The following is a 21,361-nucleotide window of genomic DNA, read 5'->3' as shown; positions in this document are numbered from 1 at the left end:
GAGGAGGGTCCAAAGTTGGTGGCCGCCCGAAAATAGCAACTTGGCGACCCACAATGCGCGCTGCTACGTCGAAAGGATCAAGGAGAAAGCGGTTTTGGCCATTTTTGCAAAAAGGGGTGATCATTAAGTTAAAAAGCTCACTGGTAAATGTGAGTATTCGTCTGCTCATGTGATCTATATGATTTAAAATTCTTTTGCGGGAATGCATGATTTAACTTTGACCATTATTTTGATGATAAATATATTTGTTATATGTCATAAAAATCATATCATTCGAAACTTTGTTCAAATACGAACACCATGATATAATTCTTATAGAAAACGACACACATTTAGGGGCTGTTCGGGTTCTCTCCGCTCCAGAACTGCTCTCCCGGAGCGAGCGGAGCAGCCCCAAACGCTGTAACTCCGCAGAGTCAGCGGAGCGGAGCGGAGTCAGCAGTAGTTCAAAATTGTGGAGCGGCAAATGAGCTGATCTGCAGATCCTAGAAACGAGGGAGTTCGTGGAATTTACGGATGTATGCCACCGATAAGTGAAACTTACCGGTTCGATAGAGTTTGTTTCTCGCGCTCGTCACGTTTTCAGCCCCGAACGGGCCGGTAGCTTGACCAACCTCCCTTTAGCACGGGCCACAAAACAGATTATTGGGCTTTCAGCCCAACTCACGAAGCGGAGTGGAGCTAGCGAGGCGAACGGTTTTTCTGGCTCGCACGATCGATCGAAGAGCTGGAATTCACTTCGAGGAGCGGAGCGCAGGATTTTGTGGAGCCAGCGGCTTAAATTTTGCAGCGCACAAATTTTAAACTTAATTTGGAATCAAGAGAGAAAATAGTAAATAGTAAAATCCTATTTTTACCCGCAAAAAAGTAAAATCCTATTTCTTTCACCATACAGAATCTTATCTTACCTACTAATAAAGCATCGACTGTTTCTGGTCGTCCGTCACGCCATTTTACAAATAAACCCCTCAGTTTTATGTAAATCAAACCACAGTACACATTTAAGTTACAACCGAACCGTTTTTTCATTTTCTCAGAAAACCCCTGACATTTTAGACAATCAACCCGCCGTCCACATTTAAGTCAGCCGAAACGTTTTTTTAGTTTTAACAGAAAATCCTTTGACGTTTCGATTAATCAATCTACAGTTTATGTAAAATAAGATTATTCATATTTTTTAAACCGTAACTTAGATTTTAACATGTTATATATGAAACTTGATTAGAAAAATATGTAGAATCTAAATATGAAGTTATTTTTAGCTGTTAAATATTTCTAAAATATAATTTTTGGTGCAAATTTAATATATAGTGTATGGTCCGTTTTTTTTGTACCGTTGGTGATTCGAATTGCAAATAAACATCTATTAAAACCAGAGTGAGAGAAAAAACATCGAGAACCATGCATACACAACTATGAAAAACCTTGTGGGAAAAAAACAACATACTTTTTATCTTATTCCAAGCGAGTGTGCGCACGTGCGCGCGCGCAAAAGAGAGAGACATTAAGACTAACCACATTCAAACGTGTTTTCATTGTGTGAGCACAGAGGTCACTGTCGGCAACACAAATGTGATGCCATGTGAAACTAAAAGATGTGGGCCTATTAATGTCTTGAGTCGTGGTTATTGGGTTAAGAGTGTGTGTTAATTTTTTTCCCGTTGCAATGCACGGGCTTTTTTTTTTTGAGCGAGTGTGTGAGCATAGCGGAAATACAAATGTGATGCCATGTGAAACTAAAACACGCGGGCCTATTAAGGTCTTGAGTCATGGTTATTGGGTTAAGAACGTGTGTTATTTTCTTTCTCGTTGCAACGCACGGTTTTTTTTGCTAGTATCAATGAAAAATAATACTCCCTCCGTCCCACAATATAGATTGTTTTTCAAGCTAGTACCTGACCTAATTATGTTTTACAGCATCGTATGTGGTACAGTAGTAATTTCTCAAAAAACAAAAACAGTAGTAACAATATTATTATTATTCGGAAATTAATAATCTTCCCCGCAATTTTTTTTATTATTGTTATTATAAAAGCTGAGCATGTACATGACCCTTAAGAAAATGGCTGTCCCCGCGCTCCTCAACTACGCCTACCTCAGCGGCCTCCTCTCCCGCTGCGGCCGCGCCGCCGACCACCGCCTGGGCGCCGCCCTCCACGCCACCGTCGTCAAGAATCCCGCCCACTTCCTCCTATGCCCACTGCACCCCTCCCTCCGCCACGTCCTCGTCGCCTGGAACGCGCTCGTCTCCATGTACGCCAGGTGCGGCCGCCACGACGACGCCACCAAGGTGTTCGACGAAATGCGCGTCCGGGACTCCGTCTCCTGGAACTCGCTCATCGCCTCCGCCGCCGCCTCCTCCTCCGGCGCCGACGACGCGCTCGCGCAGTTCAGACGGATGCTGCGCTCGGGCCTCTCGTGCGACCACGCCACCTTCACCACAGTCCTGTCTGTGTGCGCGCGTGCAGTGTCCCTCCCCGCGTGTGCCATGGTGCACGGGCTGGTCGTCTCGCGTGGGTTTGAGGGCGAGGTGTCTGTCGGGAACGCACTGGTGACCGCCTACTTCGAGTGCGGGTCTCCGGGCTCGGCCAAGAGGGCGTTCCAGGGAATGGCAGAGAGGAACGTCATTACATGGACGGCGATGATCTCCGGGATGGCTCGAGCAGAGCTCTACGAGGACAGCATCGTGTTGTTTCGACAGATGAGGCGCACGGTGGACGCCAACAATGCGACATACTCGAGCTCCCTGTTAGCCTGCGCTGGATCTCTGGCAGCCAAGGAAGGCAAGCAGATTCATGGCCTTATTGTGAAGGCTGGACTCGCGACCGACCTCCATGTAGAGAGTGGGCTCATGGATGTTTACTCTAAATGCGGATTAATGGAGGATGCTCTGAGTGTGTTCCGCGCATGTCGGCAGCCTGACGAAGTTTTCTTGACAGTCATTCTGGTCGGATTTGCTCAAAATGGGCTGGAAGAGAAGGCGTTCGAATTGTTCGCTGAGATGGCGGGTGAAGGAATTTGCATTGATACAAACATGGTTTCCGCAGTTCTGGGGGCATTTGGTGCCTCCGCGCCAATTGCTCTTGGGAAGCAAATCCATGCACTGGTCATCAAGAAGTGCTTCGGAAGGAACATATATGTCTGCAATGGTCTGATCAATATGTATTCAAAGTGCGGTGAGCTGCAAGAGTCTGTCCAGGTCTTTGATGAGACGCCCAGTAAAAACTCGATCTCATGGAACTCCATCATCGCAGCCTTCGCGCGACATGGTCAAGGTTCTGAAGTCTTTCAACTGTTTGAATCCATGAAAGCCAGCGGTGCCAATCCCACAGATGTCACCTTCTTATCACTACTACATGGCTGTAGCCATGTTGGATCAGCAAAGAAGGGGCTGGAGATCTTGAATTCCATGTCATCGCAGTACGGAGTGCTCCCAAGGGTAGAACATTATGCATGTGTGGTCGACATGCTTGGCCGAGCTGGTCAGTTAGACGATGCAAAGTCATTCATCGAGGACGGACCTTTCAAGGACAGTGCTATCCTTTGGCAGGCCTTAATGGGAGCTTGTAGCTTCCATCGGAACTTGGAGATCGGGAAATACGCGGCTGAGAAGTTGCTCCTTGTGGACCCCGAGTCCCCTGCTTCTTACGTCTTGCTATCAAACATCTACTCAGCGGAAGGCCGATGGGATGATCGAGCCAAGGTTATGAAGAAGATGAGGGAGATGGGTCTGAGGAAGGATACCGGCAAGAGCTGGATCGAGCTCGAGAAGGAGGTCCATTCTTTCGTCGTCGGGTCACTCACGTCTCGTCCTGACCCTGCTCCTGTTGATGATGTGGTGCTGCAGCTGTCTGCAGTTGCTGGTGATCATCAGGATGATGTGATGGAAGACAATGCTCTGTGAATGGGACGTCGGTGCGTGCATGCTTGATTCTGATGCACATAATATAGTGAAGGCTATTTCATGACCATGGCCTTCATGGTGAGCAGAACCCCAGCAAGACCATGGCTGGTCTTCAATCACGCTGTTATGATGACATGGGCATGGACCTGTATGCTTCATGGCGAGTGGCGCCCAAGTGTGGATCAAGGGGAAGGCCATGTCCCAGATGAGCTGCCGGTGGCTCCTGGAGATCACGACAGATGCTGGTGGATTGGTAGCGCCTCGAGGAGGAGGAAGCAGAGGTTTGAGCAGCAGCACTCGGCTTTGACAGCGCCATCAAAGAAGATCAATAGCTATGTGCTCAATTCATACTTTCTCTGTAACTTAATGTAAGACGTTTTTTTACACTGACTCTAGAAACGTCTTGTAAAAGATTACAGAGGTGTACACAAGGGGTCTATTTTGGATCACATGATACGAAAACACTGAAACGGAAAAAACATGTAGTGCTAATTTTGAAGATGGAAGACAAATCGGTCTGTAATGCTGAATTTGGTTCAAAGTGATGATTCTAAAATTTAAACGCGTGGGATGACACGTTGGTGAAAGGAAAATTGATCCGCCTTGCAGTTTTTGGTTTTCTATTCTAGCTCGTGCCCCGTGGGTATCATTTTCTATGTACACCCAGCTTGAGTTTGAAAATACATTGATCATCATGATCATCATGCTAGCAATTTGCCCCATGTTAAAGAGGCCATGCTTAGAGCAACTCTAGCAGACCCAGCAAAACACGCAGACCCGCAAAATTTCGGTGAGTATGCGGGCTCGGCCCAATTTTCCGGCCAGAACAGAGCCCGCATACTCGCCCGGCCCGCAAATTTTTTATCTCGGTCCGCAAACCGCACGCCCCGACCGCTATATCTGCGGTTCCGCGACTCGTTTGCAGGTCCAAACCCTATCCCCCGCCGCCGCCGAGCCACGCAATTCCCCTTTCCCATCTTCACATTTTTCGTCGCCGGCGACCACCCGCCCCACCTCCAGCCGCCATGTGGGGCCGAATGTGGAGCTCCGGACGCGGCTCCGACAGCAGATCCAGCGGCGGAAGGGACCCGGAGCGTGAGCGGCGCGTCTGGTCGGACGGCGCGACGAAGCGCGGGGCCTGGAAGTGGACCAACCGCGGCCTGTCGCCGCCGGCGAGCTTCCAGCGGAGCGAGATGGAGGAGTACGACTGCCGGCGCGCGTCCTTCTCCTTCGCGAGGTCATCATACGTCGGGAGCTCCTCCCCCTCCGGCGCGGGCCTTCTCCCCGTGAAGAGGGAGTGGTCGAAGGACGAGGAGGAGCCGGACGAGTTCGCCTTCGTCCCCGTGAAGGAGGACCCCGCTCCGCTTGGCCGCCGCGGAGTCGTCGGGCCGGAAGACTACGTCGCCGACGTCGATGCCGTTGCGGCCGCCATCACCGAGCGGAGCGTGCGCGAGGAGGCGGAGCGTCGGCGCCATGGCGAGGAGCTCGAAGACCTCCAGTGGCGGCAGACGGTCGCTGCCAACCTCGCCGTCAAGGAGAAGGCCGAGGAGTGATGCCGCATCCGCAAGGAGCAGGCGGCGAAGTATGTCGACCTGTGCAGCTCCGGCGAGGAGGATTGACCGTCCTTCTCCTCCATGGCGCCGTCCATTTGCCGCGACCTCACTGTCGTCAGATCCGACCCTCTCTAGTACTAGTTAACGTAGTATTTAGTATGAACTATGCTTGTAGTTTGTTGATCATGTAAAATCTATGTAGTATGTAATGAACTATGTTTGTGCAATTTCTTCCGCGGAAGTGTTTTTTCAAATTATGCAGGTTTAGATACGGTTTCTGTTCAGCCGCGTTAGTTTTCGACCCGCAAACGCGATCTTTGTGAAACCGCAAACGCGATTTGCGGGTCAAGTTTTTGCGGGGTCTGCTAGAGTTGCGCTTGGTAACCATCCTAGTCAAATTTGAACAAAGGTTGGTTTCTCCTATGAGATGCTGCTTCAGTGTTGACCATCAGCGAGGTATGATTACAAAGGGCCCTATCTAGGTTTTAGGGGTCTTTGTTCTCAATCTTTGCTCATGAGCACCCTGTCAAGCGTCTCAGTATTGTCTTAAATCCAAGCTACCAACGACAGCATTAAATCTGTTTCACCACCCGCACAAAACTGGGTTTGCTCTGCACCATAGAAAACCACCAAGATCCATATGAAAACCTTGTCTATATTGCAAGTGAAATTTTACAGAACGAAAGCTAATCTTAGAAGATAGCCAAAATGGAGAGGCTGCTAAATTAACTATTGATACATGTATTTGTATGAGCCAAATATCGCAGCTAATAATGCCACTGACATTTTCTCCAGCAGAAATACCATAATCTCACTTCACAGCAAAACTGATACTGAAGATAACCTTGGAGGCACATAAGACTTTTCATCATAACCATGAAACATAAGCACCAGGTACATCAAGCTCATCTCTAGGAGATACTCCCTCCGTCCCATAATATAAGAGCATTTTGTAGTGTCAGAAATGCTCTTATATTATGGGATGGACGGGGTAGTAAAGTAACACTAGTACAAACTGGTTCAGCAACTGCTTCAAGGCTCATCTTGGCTCAAGCTTTGTGATGGTCATTCCATTCGAAGACTCCGATTCTGAATTATCACTGTATCCACTCAATCTGTCACAGAAGGCTGGCATGGAAACAGAAGGGAGACGGACACTCTGGCTGGTAAGCATGGCATTTACCGACGACATTGTCGGCCTATCTTCAGGTCTGTTCTGCACACACAGCAGCCCGGTTCGGATGCATTTCAGCACCTGGTCAACGTGAGAAGGATGGCCGCTAAGGGATGGATCGATCAACTCGACGACATTTCCCCTGGTCCAGTGTTCCCATACCTGCACCAGATTGGTAAATTGTTCAGTTATTATGATAGGGATTCAGCCGCGCACAGGGTTAACTAGCTTTGGTTCTTAAGTACTTACAAGATTTACGAGATAAACATATTGCTCGGAGTTGCAGGAGCCGTTGTTTCTTCTTCCCGTGACGATCTCCAAAACCAAAACGCCGAAGCTGAACGCATCCGACTTTGCTGAGTATTGACCGTGCATGGCATATTCAGGCGACATGTATCCACTGCAAGAAGAACAGAAGTGTTACTATAGGTTCTACTTTGATGCCTAGCTATCAAATGCTGACTGTGCTTACTATGTCCCGGCAATACGTCTAGTGACATCTTCTGATTGATCCCCTCCAAATATCTTTGCCAAGCCAAAATCAGAAATCTTAGGGTTGTAATCAAAGTCCAACAGAATGTTGCTTGCTTTCAGGTCCCGGTGAACTATCTTCAATTGAGAATCTTCGTGGAGATATTGTAATCCCCTAGCAACTCCACTGATAATCTTGAACCTCCTTCCCCAATCTAGGTCTTTGCGTTTCTCAACATCTGCATTTAAAAAAGAAATATCAGCATTGCAACGAAAGTTTGGTGGCACTTGCACTATTCCTATTGAAGCTCGGCCATAGTGGAAAAAAAATCCTTGAGAAATTAATAGTGAAAAGGTTGTACCGAAAAGAATGGTATCAAGGCTTCTGTTGGGCATAAATTCATACACAAGTATTTTCTCTTGTTCTTCCAAACAAACGCCAATTAGGCTCACAAGATTCCTATGGCGAAGCTTAGCAACAAGGACTAGTTCACTTTTCAGTTCACCTATTCCTTGTCTGGAACTGTGAGATAGCCTTTTTACTGCTATTTGTTTACCGTCAGGTAGGACTCCCTGTGAAAGAAAAATAAATACACGCTCATTGGTAAATATATAAAGTTGATAAATTCTAGATACAGCATGGTTTGTACCTTATGAACCATTCCAAAACCTCCTTTACCAAGCATAGTTCCTTCGCCAAAGTCATTTGTAGCCACTCTTAGTGTTAACAGATCGAGAAGAAGTGAATCAATGCTTTGAATATCATCCAGCAGATCACTGTATCTGAAGTCAGTCAGTGCGGCCCCAGCAGTCTTGGATATCCAAAAAGTCCTGTCTCGGCGGCACGTCCGAGATAGAAAGAACAACACAATTGCAAGGATTATAAAAAATGCAGCAACTCCACCAATAACTGAGCCAATGATCGTTGTTTTCTTCCTTTGCTGATCTGGTAGCTCGGATGCTGCAAGCCTGAGGAAGAATGTGCCATCTCCAAAAAATTTGCTGTATCCTTCTCCGAGGTTAACCAGGTCCCCATGCCAAACAAAGCACCCAGTGTAATTGTAAGTGTAAGCAGAGCAGGAGCAATTTTTCAGACAAGCCACCTGACATTCCTGAGAGCTTGTTGCCACTGCACCCCGAGCATTAGCAGGTACCCTCACATCTTCCATGGCATAGAACTTATCAGACCGAGAATGTGCAGAAGTCGAGTGGGTCTGGCACTGCAATGGTGTGTTCCTCTTGCACCCACCACTGTAATCGTCAAGGTCCCAGTCATTCTGAATCTTCTGGCTGAACCCCTTGACACAGTTGCAGAACGGCAGGGCATTGAGGTTGCAGCTGCCGTATGCCCCACAGCGCGCATACACCTCACACTCCGTCTGTGGCTGGGTCCAGATCAATATCCACTGCTGTGAGGAATCCAGCCATGTCAACAACCTGAGCTGCCCGCTAATGTCGATGATGATGTGTGTGATGACCGAGTCGTCTTTCGTCGAGTACAAGAGGTAACTTTCTGTGGAGCTGTTGACGAATCGCAAGGCCACCATCCCCGGGAGATCGAAGTCCCAAGGGGTACTAGCCCAGTAGCTTATGGAATCATTCCACTGCGCGAAATAAAGCGGTGTGCCGTTTGGGTCATGCTCCAGCGAGAACAACCCAGGAGATGGATCTGCCTCACTCTTCCAAGCAACAAGCCTCTGGCTAACACCAGTGATTTTGTTCAGCCCGAGCTTTACCCCTGGAAGCAAGGTGTTTGTTGGATGGTCTATGCTTTGCCAGTAAACTATCGATGAATTGGAGGCATCAATGAGCTCGAGGCTACCACTGTCCCTGATGGTGGCCATGGTGGAGTTGGATGCTATACTTACATTGGTCGACCATAGCAGTCGGTTCTTGGCTTGATCAAGGAGGACAAGGTTGCCGTCGCTGGTGATTTCCAAGGAGGCGGTGGTCGGGTCAGACACCGGCACGTTGGTGGTTGCCGTCCACACGGTGGTCGGCAGTGGTATGTTGCTGTACCATATGGCTATGTAGTAATTGCTAGAGGTGGTGTTACCTTGCGGTGGGGAGTAGAAGCCCAAGGTGAATTTGCCGCCCTGGGACACAATCTGCTGTGACCCGGACAACGGTGTGGTGGAGGTGATGGTGTCGACGGCTGTGCAGAGTAGGATTTGGCCGAATAGGAGTAGGAAGACGAGAGGAGCCATGGATGGGAGCTTGGAAGAATACCCAGCCACCCAGAGCTGGAAGGAGCATCGGAGTTTGAACTTTCTGAGTAACTCGTGGTGGTGCTTGGATATAGAGGTTTTTAGGCTGGCGAGCAACAAGACTCCACCTCAAATTAGTAAGGGTCCTTCTTTTACACTAGATAGGCTGATTGAAAGGTACACACACCCGACGCCATTATGGTGCTGAATGATGTGTCAATTAGCAGAATACAAACTAGCCACTAGTTTGTTTGAAAATTAAGAGCGGATTGACTCTAGGGGTTTTCCCTTGATAAATTGTTCTGTCTGTTTTATTCATTTCAACTCAACTTAAGCAATGCCTTGGACTGTGCAACTTGACCAAGAAGTGTCGTTCTTTTCGGGAGTGGCGTTTTGGCTCTCGGGTCCAGGTGAACCTGAAATATGAGCCGCCCAGACAAGCATGGGGATGTGTGCTGCAGGTCACTGCCGAAGGAATACAGGAATTGAAAAAGATTTATACACTGCAGGCTCACAGTGTACGTACATACGATTCATGAGGGGCCTGCAGTGTACGTACATACGATTCATGAGGGGGAGCGGACGGAGGTTGGCTCTATATTAAGAGCTCTGACGCACCTGTACTCTGAACCTGTACCTGGTCACGTGGTACATATAGTTTGTTTGGACGCCCCTCCCCGTCAGCCATCCCCACATGTCAGGTGAAAGTAATAAAGGATGACAGATAAAAATACTGATTCGGTTTCTGATTCAGATAAATAAATTAAAAACATGATAGAGTACGAGTCAAGACATAAAAACTAAAGAAAAACTTGTCACAGATGTAGTTTGTTATAATTTTTGCAACAAAAAGAAAAATCGTCCAACACCACCGCCCGCACGAGCCACCATCAGGTCCAATGCCGCCGCCCACCTGCACCGCCACCACGGAGGCGACCACCACCGACCACCTGCGCAGCTCGACCATCGTCGCCCACCTGCGCACCTCCCCCACCACCACGCACGGGAGCGATCAGTGCATCCATCGTCGGGCTCAGCGCCACCACCCACCTACGCCACTGCCATGGGGATGACCACCGTCGCCCACCTGCGCACCTCCCCCCCCCCCCCCCCCCACCACGCATGGGAGCGATCAGTGCATCCATCGTCGGGCTCAGCGCCACCACCCACCTACGCCACTGCCATGGGGATGACCACCGTCGCCCACCTGCGCACCTCCCCCACCACCATGCACGGGAGCGACCAGTGCATCCATCGTCGGGCTCAGCGCCACCACCCACCTACGCCACTGCCATGGGGATGACCACCGCCGCCCACCTGCGCCACGCAGGCGACCACCACCGCCACTCGCAGGACCAGCCACTTCGTCCGCTTCGGCTGCCTGCGCCGCGGATTATTGTCGTGCAGTCAAGAGTGTCACTGCATGATCTGAATACAGTCAAATATACAGAGAATATACAGTCAAGAGTGTGAAAACAGTGACTGAATTTACTGAACTTATGCTAATGAACTACTGAACTCACAACAAAAATCTACAGTTCTAAAAAATCTGAGATCTAATGGATCTACTTCTTGAGTTGGTCCTGGCTGCAAGAGTACATCCTACTGGACATATATAAGAGGTTATGCAGAACCAAATTGTCATTGTGGTTTCAGTACAAGAATTGAGTGGTAGTGAGATCAGAACAACCACAAGAATTGTCGTTGTCATTGTGGTTTCAGCAAATAAAGTTTCTGCTGGCTAATCGAACCAGCAAACAAACAAGGGTTCTTGAGTTTCACTAGAAATGCCGTTTTGCAATTAAAGTGAGATGAAAACAAGTGAAGTGCTAAATGTGTTTGCATGATTGAGTCAAGTTTCATCCATATCATTGTCATTGTCACTGAATGAATGATTCAGTCAAGTTTCACTAGAATTTGATTTTGCAGTACACATTGTGATTTAGTCAAGTTTCGCCCAGAATGACAAGTTAAACTTGACTGTCAATTTTCATTCATTTCTGTGTGTGCATGATTCAGTCTAGGTTCACTAGAATTTCATTTCACAGTACCAATTTTCAAACAACTCTTCCTGATTCAGTTAAACTGTCATTGTCATTTTGCTGAGATCTTGTTTGAAACTAGTACCCCCACCCATATCAACAACACTAAAATTTGTCGAGGTACTGAATCCACCCACATCAACTTTGACACAAACCTAAAGGTACTTAATCCTAACAGGTTGTTGTGTTAATATCAGCAGCTCTAAATGTGTGAAGGTACTGAACTGAGCGTACCTGAATAAGTGATTGTTCATACTGGAGAGCATGCCCGGTTAATGCTGGAGAAGCCTGAAAAGCATCCAAGTAATCTTCCTAACCTGGTATAGGAGAGATGCAATGTGTAAAAAAAATCCAGTCTTTCATCAGATATCCCAAATCTAGTGAAATGAACTGAAACTAAATGGCCCAAGGGAGAAGTGGACCGACCTGCAGGAAGTGGAGTTGTGCGCGGGGGTCGTCGACGGGCACCAGCTGGTATGTGGCCACCACAAACTCCTCATTTGCCTCCCACTCATCTGTGCTAGTGACGGCGAGGGGGCAGGTGCAGGCAGGGAGGGGGCGCGGAGGCGGGCAGGCAGGAGCGCGGGGTGTGGGGAGCGCCATGGCGAGGTGAAGAGGTCGGGTCGGCGAGGCGACGGACGGAGGAGGGGGGAGTTAATGGTAGTGGAGGTGGACATGAACGACGGCCGCCATGGCCAGGGGCACTTGGGGATGGATGCGTCATTGGTCTGCCGCGCAAAATCCAAGCTTTAGATCTGGAACCAGGCAGCGGCGGCGCAGCATAGGGGAAGAAGGCGGCGCCGGCCTGGACCTGGGGGGAGGACTCGGAGGAGCGATCAAGGCGGCGTGGGCGGGGGAGATGGAGCGTCGCGTGGTGCGGGGTGGGCGGTGGAGGCAGACTGGTGGGGGAGAAGAGTCCCGAACGTATGTGTCCGTCATCCCCGCTCTGTACCGAAACGGCGTTAGCAAGCCACGTGATTTTGCGCGTGGGCCAAGGTACATTTTCTAAATCCGAATACGCAGGAGAATACTTTTCTATGCGTGAATCGTGAGGCACATGTGTGGGGACCCGGGAGCCAAGTTGCATTTCCGGTTCTTTCTTCTCTTTTTTTCGAAGTCAGTCCGAAGGATCTCGATTCATTAAAAATAAGAGAGTTGCCTGGTCAATATACGAAAAACTAGGCTAAAACTGTCACAGAAGCCAACATAGGGCAATACCGGCCAACCTGCAGACTGAGGTATATATAGCCTAGTGGTGGAAAGGGGCTGAAGCTTTCCCACCCACCCAAGTTCAAGACAATGTACTTGCAGTTTGGGTTTGTTGCACCAAATATAATCGGAATTGCTTCACGGACGACACCATATGCACGATCTGCAACCGATATTTTGTTCCCAACTGCGCTAGCTTCAGCTTTTGAATAAAAAACAATTGCCTAAACGTTGTTGGTGCTGCCACGTAGTATCGTGCAGGCGTCGGGCACAAAATTATCGTCCATGTAGCAGCCCTCAAAATAATATAGGGGCCTCCCTTGCAGTTTTTCTGTCAAAAAAACACCGGCCGACCTGGCCACCCATGCAAAAAAATGCTGCATGAATGGCCGTAGCAGAGAAGGATTTGGCCAAGTAGAAGGAGGAGGAAGGCTAGAGGAGGCATGGATGGGACGAGGCCTGGAGTTTGAACATCCGGAGTAACTCGTGTGGTGGTTTGATACAATGAATATAGGTTGGTAAGGCTGCCCGTAATGGAAGTATCATAGATAGTATCATGCATGCCAACTAAACAAGTTTGATGAGGTGGCATAGAATTAAATAAAGAAAGAGAGGCTTGAGTATCCATATCATGATACCGTATCATATTAAATGATGTGCTATTTGGTGTCATGCATGACAATAAATATAGTCCTCTATGATACCAACTTATAATACTATGCATTAGGGATGTAGTATAATAGACTCATGACACTAGTAACAAGGCTTCACTTCAAATAGTAAGGAGCCTTCTTTAACCTGGCACACTAGCTAAGCTGATTGAAAGGCACAGACAACCAGGCACCATTGTGGTGCTGAATGATGGATCAATTGACAGAATGGAATCCAGTCACTTGTGTTGAGAGAGGATTATTATTCTGCCTATTCAATTCATTCTAGCTTACTTCAGCCATTCTGGTTCTTGAAGAAAGACCTTCAGCAATTTCTACGGTTGTGGAACTTGACCCAGAATGTCGTTCTGGGTCAAAAGCCAAACTCAATTTCCAGGAAGCTTACCGCCGATGGACAGTAGTCAGCAAGGACTGCCAGCTCTTGCTATGGCTCGGGTTGCAGGACCCATATCGGACAGCTGATCAACTAACAGGCGATGGATGGCCCCATTATGATGCTTCAAGCTTTGTGATCAAGTGCCCGAATTGCAAACCATTCATTTTTGAATTGTCCATTCTCCAAACAAGTATGGCTCCTGTCCAGCTCTTGGATCCACGACAGCTACCTCCATTACCTTGGCCAGGATGCGCTCCCGCCGTAGACGTAGCCATCTACAAGGTTTTGTACATTCCTATATTATAAGAGAGGTGTTTTTTTTTCATCTTTGTTGCCACAATATTATATTCCCTCCGTTCCAAAATAGATGACGGGGCGTATTGTTGCTTCTTTCATCTACACTGTTTTTTTATATCTGTGGTGTGGACAGAAAGTTAATACTGCAATTAGGTTGCTCGCGTAAGCTTATTCGCGACACCCCTTGGGTGTTCGCTGAAATGCTGCCTCCAAGCTGCTTCTGCGAGACATCTCTGTGACCATGTGACGGCGCCCGTGAGGATGCCCAGGAGCTCCTCGTGGCCGGAGATGCGTGGCGCAGTCGCCGACACGGACCTTGTCGAAGACGAAGCCGAGGATGATTTAGCCGTCGGGGCCTCTTGGGCGAACATGCGGTGGGTGCGGTCGTGCGGATGACGTCAAAGCCATCAACTGCGAAGGTGAAAATGGGACACGGGAGAGCCGCTCGCCGAAAGGATTTGGCCTCCTCGGCCTCTCGGCGGAGATGGCAGGAGTTGCACACGCATACTCCCTCCTTTTCGGTTTACAGGGCTTATCTCAAATTTTTCGTTTTTCCAATTTAAAAGGCTCATCTTCAACTCCTATTAAGATTCCAAGGCACATTAAACCTTTGCATGCAATAATTAAAAAAAACTAACCAATGCATACAATGTCCTACTCATCTAGTGGCCAAGCATGCATGTAGTGCAATTACTTCAAATTAATGCGCTAGTTTCACTTACTTCCTCCTTTCCGGTTTATAAGGCTCAATTTAAAAATCTCACCAATCAAGATAGATGGTGAGTGGTGGAATACCTTTTGTAGTTTGCAAAAGCACCCAATTAATGCTCTTGTTTTCTCAAAAAATTATGTTTACCAATGCATTAATTACAATCATGCATGCATAAAGTACATGAATTGGTCAATTTTCTCTTAATACTTGCATGCAATGATTTAATGTATCTTGCAATCTGAACTTGTGATGGGGAACAACCAAATTGAGCCTTATAAAATGGAAAACTAAAATTTTGAGATAAGGCCTATAAACCAGAAAAGAGGGAGTAGGTAGTTTTGTAAAATACGAGATACATTCCTCCACTCATCATCTGTCTTGGTTGATGAGATTTCATATTTGAGCCCTATAAACCGGAAAGGAGAGAGTATTTGGTTTGGGAGGAGAAAGAGAGGGAAAAGGACGAGGAGAGCTGGGTGGGCGGAGATGGTCGCCCTTCCCAGTGCTCCACCCTGGACAGGTGCTAAGCATGTCATGTAAGGAAAAAATGACATGGCACAGTAATTAAAGAGAAGAGAGCATTTTGGTGACCCCAGAAAGAACCAATGCTAAGCACGTGAACCTAGGCAAACCACTTAAATGAAAGAAGATGACCAATGCATGAAAGAGTTTATGTGCTTAGCAACAAGTTAAGCACCTATGCATTGGGAAGTTGAGTTGCTAAACTATTTAATGCACTAAGCACCTCATCTAAGCACCTTATCTAAGCACCTTTGCATTGGAGGATTGAAATGGGTTGCCCGCTCTAAGAAACTCTTTTCACTACTTTTTGCAGACACAAAAGGCATTCATGATTTTTTTTGTTAAATTAAATTGAAGCCATGACTTATTTGGAGAGAAGAGAAGTGACAATAAGGCTAGCCATAGTGGGGGTAACTTAGGTAGTAACTTAACACCTCCCAAGACAATTTTGCTTATGTGGTAAGTATTTAATAAAAAAAGAGGTGCTTGTGGTAACATAATATGTTACTGAAACATAGCGCTTCCCGAAGCAAAATGAGTCTATAAGCTAATAAATGAAACCATCTATGACACTACTACTTAATTACTTTGCACTATGAAGGTAGTAACTTAGAGAGGTAAATACACCGCAAGTCATAGAACTTGCACGCGACGGTCAGTTTGATGCATAAACTTGTAAAATATGTGTTTTTGGTCATCTAACTTGTCTTTCCGTTCATATACGGTGCTTTCTACCGTATCATGTGCACGCAAAAAAAAACATGGCAGGGCCCCACTATCATGGGATGAGGCAGTGGGTAATCCGCGTGCACTGTTATTTTTCAAAAAGCACCCTTGCGTTTTATTTATTTATGCACAAAATCCTCAAATAAAATGAAAAGTGCTAGAGCAGCAGCAGGATTCAAACACACGCCCCGCTAACTTAGATAGCCACTTGACCTCCTTACTATTGACGTTTATAGAGCACAATTAGCTTTATATAAGATAAACCGTACGAGTTAAAGTAGAAACCAAACGAGAAAAGGGCAAAGCACCGGTTCTAACCTATGACCACATAAGCTCGCCACGTGTGCGAGCGCCAACCATCTGGCCACATTGACATTTAAATAGATAAACACAATTCTCTTATGTATTATTTCTTTCTATTTAAGAAAATTACTTATATTCTCAATAAACTTTTTGGACAAATCAACTAGATTTTGTTTGAATTCAAGTAATTTTAAATTTAAAAATCTAGATAGGAAATATAGTGCAGACTGAGTGTACATATTTTTTGGACAAACCAACAAACATTTTGTATGAATTCGAGTAATGTTAATTTTAAAATGTAGATAAAACAAAGTATAGTGCAGAATGAGTGTATGTATTTTTTGCACAAACCAACAAACATTTTGTATGAATTCGAGTAATTTTAAATTAAAAATGTAGATAAAACAAAATATAGTGCAGAATGAGTGTACGCATTTTTTGCACAAACCAACAAACATTTTGTATGAATTCGAGTAATTTTAAATTAAAAATGTAGATAAAACAAAATATAGTGCAAAATGAATGTAATTTTTTAATTCAAATAATTTTAAATTTCAAAATCTATATTAAAGAAATCATAGGTGAAAATGAATGTATGTAAATTTTCGGACAAAACAACTAATTTTTTGATTGAATTTGAATAATCTAGATAAAATAAAATAAAGTTCATAATGAATATATGTAAATTTCTTTCAGACAAATAAACGTAATTTATTATGAATTCAAAAATCTAGCTGAAAGAAATTATATGTGAAGAAGAATGTACATCTTTTTTTTGGACAAATCATCTAATTTTTTGTTTGAATTGAAATAATTTAAAATTTGAAAATAAGATAAAAGTAAATCTAGTGCCCAATGAATGTACATATTTTTTGGGGAAAATCAGCGAAATTTTGTTTGAATTCAAATAATTTTAAATTTGAAAACCTAGATAAAAGAAAATATGGGTCAGAATGAATGTACATATTTTTTGGGGGACAAATCAACTAATTTTTATTTGAATTTGAATAATCTATATAAAAGAAACATAGTTAACAATGAATGTACGGAAATTTCTTTCAAAGAAATCAACGAAAAGAAATATAGCTAGACAAAAGAATATATAGTGCAGAATGAATGTACCTAATTATTTTTCGAACAAATTATCAGAAAAATTGTTTCAATCCGAATAATTTTAAATTTGAAAATCTAGAGAAATGAAAATATATTCAGAATGTGCACCTTTTATTTTAGAGGTGATATACCTTAGTAGTCCAAATGAAATACCAAGTACGATCAATTGCGGTGGATAGGTCGCTGGCTCCATTCCAATTGGTCCTTGGTTAGAACTCGCTCGTCCCATTTTTTCCAGCCCAATATATTTACAACTTACACTGACCGTAGGACCCAGGCACTCAGCGGACAATTATTGTTGGAGTGCTTTTGCAAAAAGTAAAAAAGAATGAGCGTGTTTCCGGAAAAATCATCACGTGCACTAGCCACTGACAATGGACCCAATATATTTACAACGTACACTGACGGTCGGACCCAGCGGGCAACTATTGTTGGATTGCTTTTATAAAAAGTAAAAAGAATGAGGGTGTTTATGAAAAAAACGCCGGCCATTGGTGTGCCATGTAGGCAGCGAATACACCTGCGTACGGAAAATGTGACTGTATTTACACGCCCGCACAAGTTAGATGACCAAAAACATGTATTTTACAAGTTTATGCACCAAACTGACCGTCGCACGCAAGTTCTAAGACTTCTAGTGTATTTAATATGCATGACACTAGTAACATAGCGCACTCCAAGAAATTTTTGCTTATGTGGCAAGTATTTAATATGAGGTGGTAACATAATATGTTACTATAACATAGCGCTTCCCAAGACAAGATGAGTCTACAAGCTAATAAATGAAGCCATCTATGACACTACTATCATGTTACTTTGCATTATGAAGGTAGTAACTTAGACTAATGTCATACACTAGTCTAAATTACTCCCCACTGAGCAATTTGATAAACTGACACACACACACACACAAATTGCTCCAATAATTATCCCCGGATGCCAAGGCCATGAGAAACGCTCTGTTTTGAGGAAATGCTTTCTGGCTGATGTTTCAAGAACATGAATTGCCATGATATCCTTATTACGGAAATGTTATCTGTCCGACATTCTCCATTGACGTTTCCCAGTGAACCACCTCAAGCCACACACCATCCAGATCGCTCGGATAGCAGTTTTCGAAGAAATTTGCCTCAAAACAAACGAACTGCCTTGCACTACACTAAAATTGCCACCCAAATAACACTAAAAATGAGACTCGCTCCTGCCATTGTGTGCATGACATGTGGGCTCAACGGGTTGCTGGCCCACACGTCACAAACCCAAAGGAGCCGTGTCCCTAAAAATGCCAACTGGGTCGTTCGCAAATGTCATCTCTGGCAAGGAACATTTCCCAGATATTGCGGTCCTATCTTTGTTACTTTCTAAATGTATATGGGCACAGTGGAAGAATCAACACTTTGACAGTAACATGTGAAGAAACGCAGAAGTTTGAAGGAAAATTGCACTGCAAGGGGGAAAGCATTTATGAACATCAGAAACTAGTAACGTCATTGTAGTCGTAAGTCCATATGCATTCATGATAGTAGGAAATTACTAGGCTACAAAACCCTAATTGTCGACCCAGATAAACTAAGGAAACAGGGCCCAAAACCTGAGGCTGCTGTCTCCATCCGTGGTGCATCTCAGAAATTCTTCAGGGGTTAGATAAGAAGGCTCAGACACAAACTGATACTCTTCAGTCTTCAGTTTATTACATGTGCATGATTCTGTAAGCCCATTTATTACACTGAGATATAATCCATGCATCTGTATCGAAGGAGACACACTCCAACCTCGACTAGGATTGTATCACACAAATTTGAGGAGACAGATGAACTGGTACAATACAACAGTCAGGAAGGAAGCGTGCTACATACTGCATTCCCCAGATTACGAAGTCGGATTATAGAGTGACCACACAAACACACACCAAGAACATAAAAGTAACTAATTACATCGTACGAGGTTCAGACATTTAGGCACAACTGGTTGCGCCGCAACCATCGTATGGATGATTGAACTCCTTCCTCTTCGTTACCTCTGCACAAAACCTTATTATCATCATAAGATGTAGTGAGCCTCACATTTCTGCAGCAGAATCAGGGTATTCAGCGTATCAGAAGATTTAACCCAACCAAGATGCGAACAAAGTAATAAGTTTTGGAGTGTGATCAGCATGCTCTTTTTATCTCCACAAAAGCTAAAGCCAAGAAGAAAATGTTAAGTTATAAACTGAATTGTTTGGTTCAAATATTTATGTATAATAATCAGATTGTTGGCCAAAACTTGCAAGTAGGGGTACCATCTTATCCAGCACCTTGTTCAGTAGGGTTCAAGCATGAAGGCGGCCACGCCATCGTGTAAGGATACATCAGGGCCGATGGGCACTCGTCTTTCCGAACCAACATCCTCAGCTTCATAGTTTCCAAATCAATGGAGAGCAGGCGATCCTTATTGCGCAAGAAGACCACACCGGCAACCACCGCAATGACAACCAGCCCATGCCGGTAAAACTGTGGTGAACCAATCATCTCCGCCATGGCCCTTTGGAACCTCACCGACTTGTCCACCAGTGTCCATGTTAGCACACCGCTGCCATCATCCCAGCCGCCCCATACCTCGATGCAGCATCCGAGCATGGTGAGCAGGTAGAGCCCGCCAGCATCGTCGTCCCCCTTCTCAATGACATCGAAGCTGAACTGCCGCGCGAAATCCGGGAGCTCCAGCAAGGAGAACGCCATCGTCGCCGTGTTGAGCGCAACCATGCGCTCCCCGCCCTTGAGCTTCCAGTACAGCGACCCGTTGGCTTGCATCACCCGGGAGTCCTCGAGATTGTACTGGCCCGCGAGGACAGCGGCGTCGGCCCATCGGAGCTCGCTGGAGGAGAGGACCAGGGCGCGGAGCCCGGAGGAGCCCCCGCCGTCTTCTGAAAGGCAGAACGCCTGGAACACCGACGAGCAGCCGTCGTCGGTGACGAGGCCGTACCCCACGGGGCGCTCAGCCGGGGGCGCGGGGAGAGAGGCCCAGCGCCGGGTCAAGGGATCGGCGACGGCCAGCTCTCCGGACACCCGATTGCGCAGCAGGAGGCGGCCGTTGCGGCAGTCCAAGACCTTCCACGGATCGGCGACGGGCTGCTCCGCGGACGCCCGATCCCACAGCAGGGGCCGGCCGCTGCGGCTGTCCAAGACCCTCCACGGGTCGGGGCCCGACGAGCCGCGGTCGGGCAGGAAGGAGAGCGCGAAGTCGCCGCCCTCGACGACGCGGCGCGCGGCGGCGGGAAGGGGGGCGGGGAGAAGGAGAGGGCTGGGGTCTTCGCGGCAGCGGTCCTCACTGGGGCGGTGGACGAAGCAGCCGAGGAGGAGCGGGCAGGCGGAGGGGTGGCGGCGGCGGAAGCGGCGGAGGAAGCGGGCGCTGCGGGCGGCGTGGATGAAGGGCTTGCAGGCGAGCGCCGCGCGGAGGAGGTCAGCCGGGGTGGGGAGGTGGAGGAAGACCTCCCGCAGGAGGTCGCCGCCGAGGACGGCGATGGTGTCGGCGTCGGCGACCGGAGCCGTCCGTGCCATGTGGCGGCGCAGAATGGGGATCGGAATGCGAGCAATCGACGGGGCCTCACTCTCAGGCCGAGGTAGTTTCGACTTTCGACGCGTGGGACGTGTTGCTCAATGGCAATCTTGTAATATAACCCCTCCAGCAACCTTTCTGCCTTTTCATTAAGAAGAGGAACAAAAAATGTGTATATGTTGACATCTTTGTACGGGGGGCCAAGAAAAAAAGCTCTAAAGCCGTCGCCGCCTACTTTCCCTTCTCCTTCCCGTCTACTTCCTCCGTTCCAAAATAGATGATCCAACTTTATACTAAGTTGTTGATAGAGAAGCCGTCAACGGTCTTCATAGTATCCCGACACTGGCAACGAGGGGAGGAGGGCTAAAGCCGCTGCCACCTACTTTTTTTTCTCCTCTCCGGCTTGCCGTCGCCAAAGGAGCCATTGGACCGGCTCCAGGGAAGGGGGTCGCATTTCTCTGGTGGTCGCTCTCTCATGCTCGCGCACGGGGGTGGGTGTGGCTCTCTCGGCAGGCTGGTGGCGAGTACGGGTGGCGCTAGTGTG

The 21,361-nt window shown here is 46.8% G+C and overlaps 3 protein-coding genes and 1 long non-coding RNA gene across 8 annotated transcripts; 1 reads left to right on the top strand and 3 right to left on the bottom strand.

Moving 5' to 3' along the window:
- Positions 1–2,056: 2,056 nt before the first annotated feature.
- On the top strand, positions 2,057–4,536 carry LOC147990182 (Tetratricopeptide repeat (TPR)-like superfamily protein). Its single transcript, XM_087514121.1, has one exon. It carries the CDS (start codon positions 2,063–2,065, stop codon positions 3,902–3,904), a length of 1,842 nt encoding a protein of 613 aa, XP_087370247.1. The 5' UTR covers positions 2,057–2,062; the 3' UTR covers positions 3,905–4,536.
- Positions 4,537–6,062: 1,526 nt separating this feature from the next.
- Positions 6,063–9,689, bottom strand: LOC147990181 (G-type lectin S-receptor-like serine/threonine-protein kinase At4g27290). 3 transcript variants are annotated; one of them, XM_087514110.1, is made up of 5 exons: positions 9,159–9,689; positions 7,753–9,028; positions 7,104–7,675; positions 6,881–7,031; positions 6,063–6,793 (listed from the first exon to the last, which is right to left on the bottom strand). In XM_087514110.1, exons 1-5 carry the CDS (start codon positions 9,356–9,358, stop codon positions 6,497–6,499), a joined length of 2,496 nt encoding a protein of 831 aa, XP_087370236.1. In that variant the 5' UTR covers positions 9,359–9,689; the 3' UTR covers positions 6,063–6,496. The 3 variants fall into 3 exon arrangements, with proteins under 3 accessions (XP_087370236.1, XP_087370239.1, XP_087370234.1); XM_087514113.1 differs by having other exon boundaries at positions 7,104–7,341; positions 7,465–7,675; positions 7,753–9,688; XM_087514108.1 differs by having other exon boundaries at positions 7,753–9,689.
- A 799-nt stretch (positions 9,690–10,488) lies between these two features.
- Positions 10,489–12,294, bottom strand: LOC125532141 (uncharacterized). 2 transcript variants are annotated; one of them, XR_007293780.2, is made up of 3 exons: positions 11,778–12,293; positions 11,586–11,668; positions 10,489–10,728 (listed from the first exon to the last, which is right to left on the bottom strand). It is a non-coding gene; the product is annotated as an uncharacterized LOC125532141 (long non-coding RNA). The 2 variants fall into 2 exon arrangements; XR_007293779.2 differs by having other exon boundaries at positions 10,549–10,737; positions 11,778–12,294.
- A 6,643-nt stretch (positions 12,295–18,937) lies between these two features.
- Positions 18,938–20,924, bottom strand: LOC125532142 (uncharacterized). Of its 2 annotated transcripts, none has more exons than XM_087514105.1 (2): positions 19,577–20,924; positions 18,938–19,299 (listed from the first exon to the last, which is right to left on the bottom strand). In XM_087514105.1, exons 1-2 carry the CDS (start codon positions 20,817–20,819, stop codon positions 19,235–19,237), a joined length of 1,308 nt encoding a protein of 435 aa, XP_087370231.1. In that variant the 5' UTR covers positions 20,820–20,924; the 3' UTR covers positions 18,938–19,234. The 2 variants fall into 2 exon arrangements, with proteins under 2 accessions (XP_087370231.1, XP_048552256.2); XM_048696299.2 differs by having other exon boundaries at positions 18,938–19,347; positions 19,577–20,922.
- Between the last annotated feature and the right edge of the window lie 437 nt (positions 20,925–21,361).

The sequence above is a fragment of the Triticum urartu genome, chromosome 1A (genome assembly GCF_056163025.1).
Source record: "Triticum urartu cultivar PI428250 chromosome 1A, HENAU_Tu73, whole genome shotgun sequence".
Lineage (NCBI taxonomy): Eukaryota > Viridiplantae > Streptophyta > Magnoliopsida > Poales > Poaceae > Triticum > Triticum urartu.
This window is presented reverse-complemented; position numbering and strand designations above follow the sequence as displayed.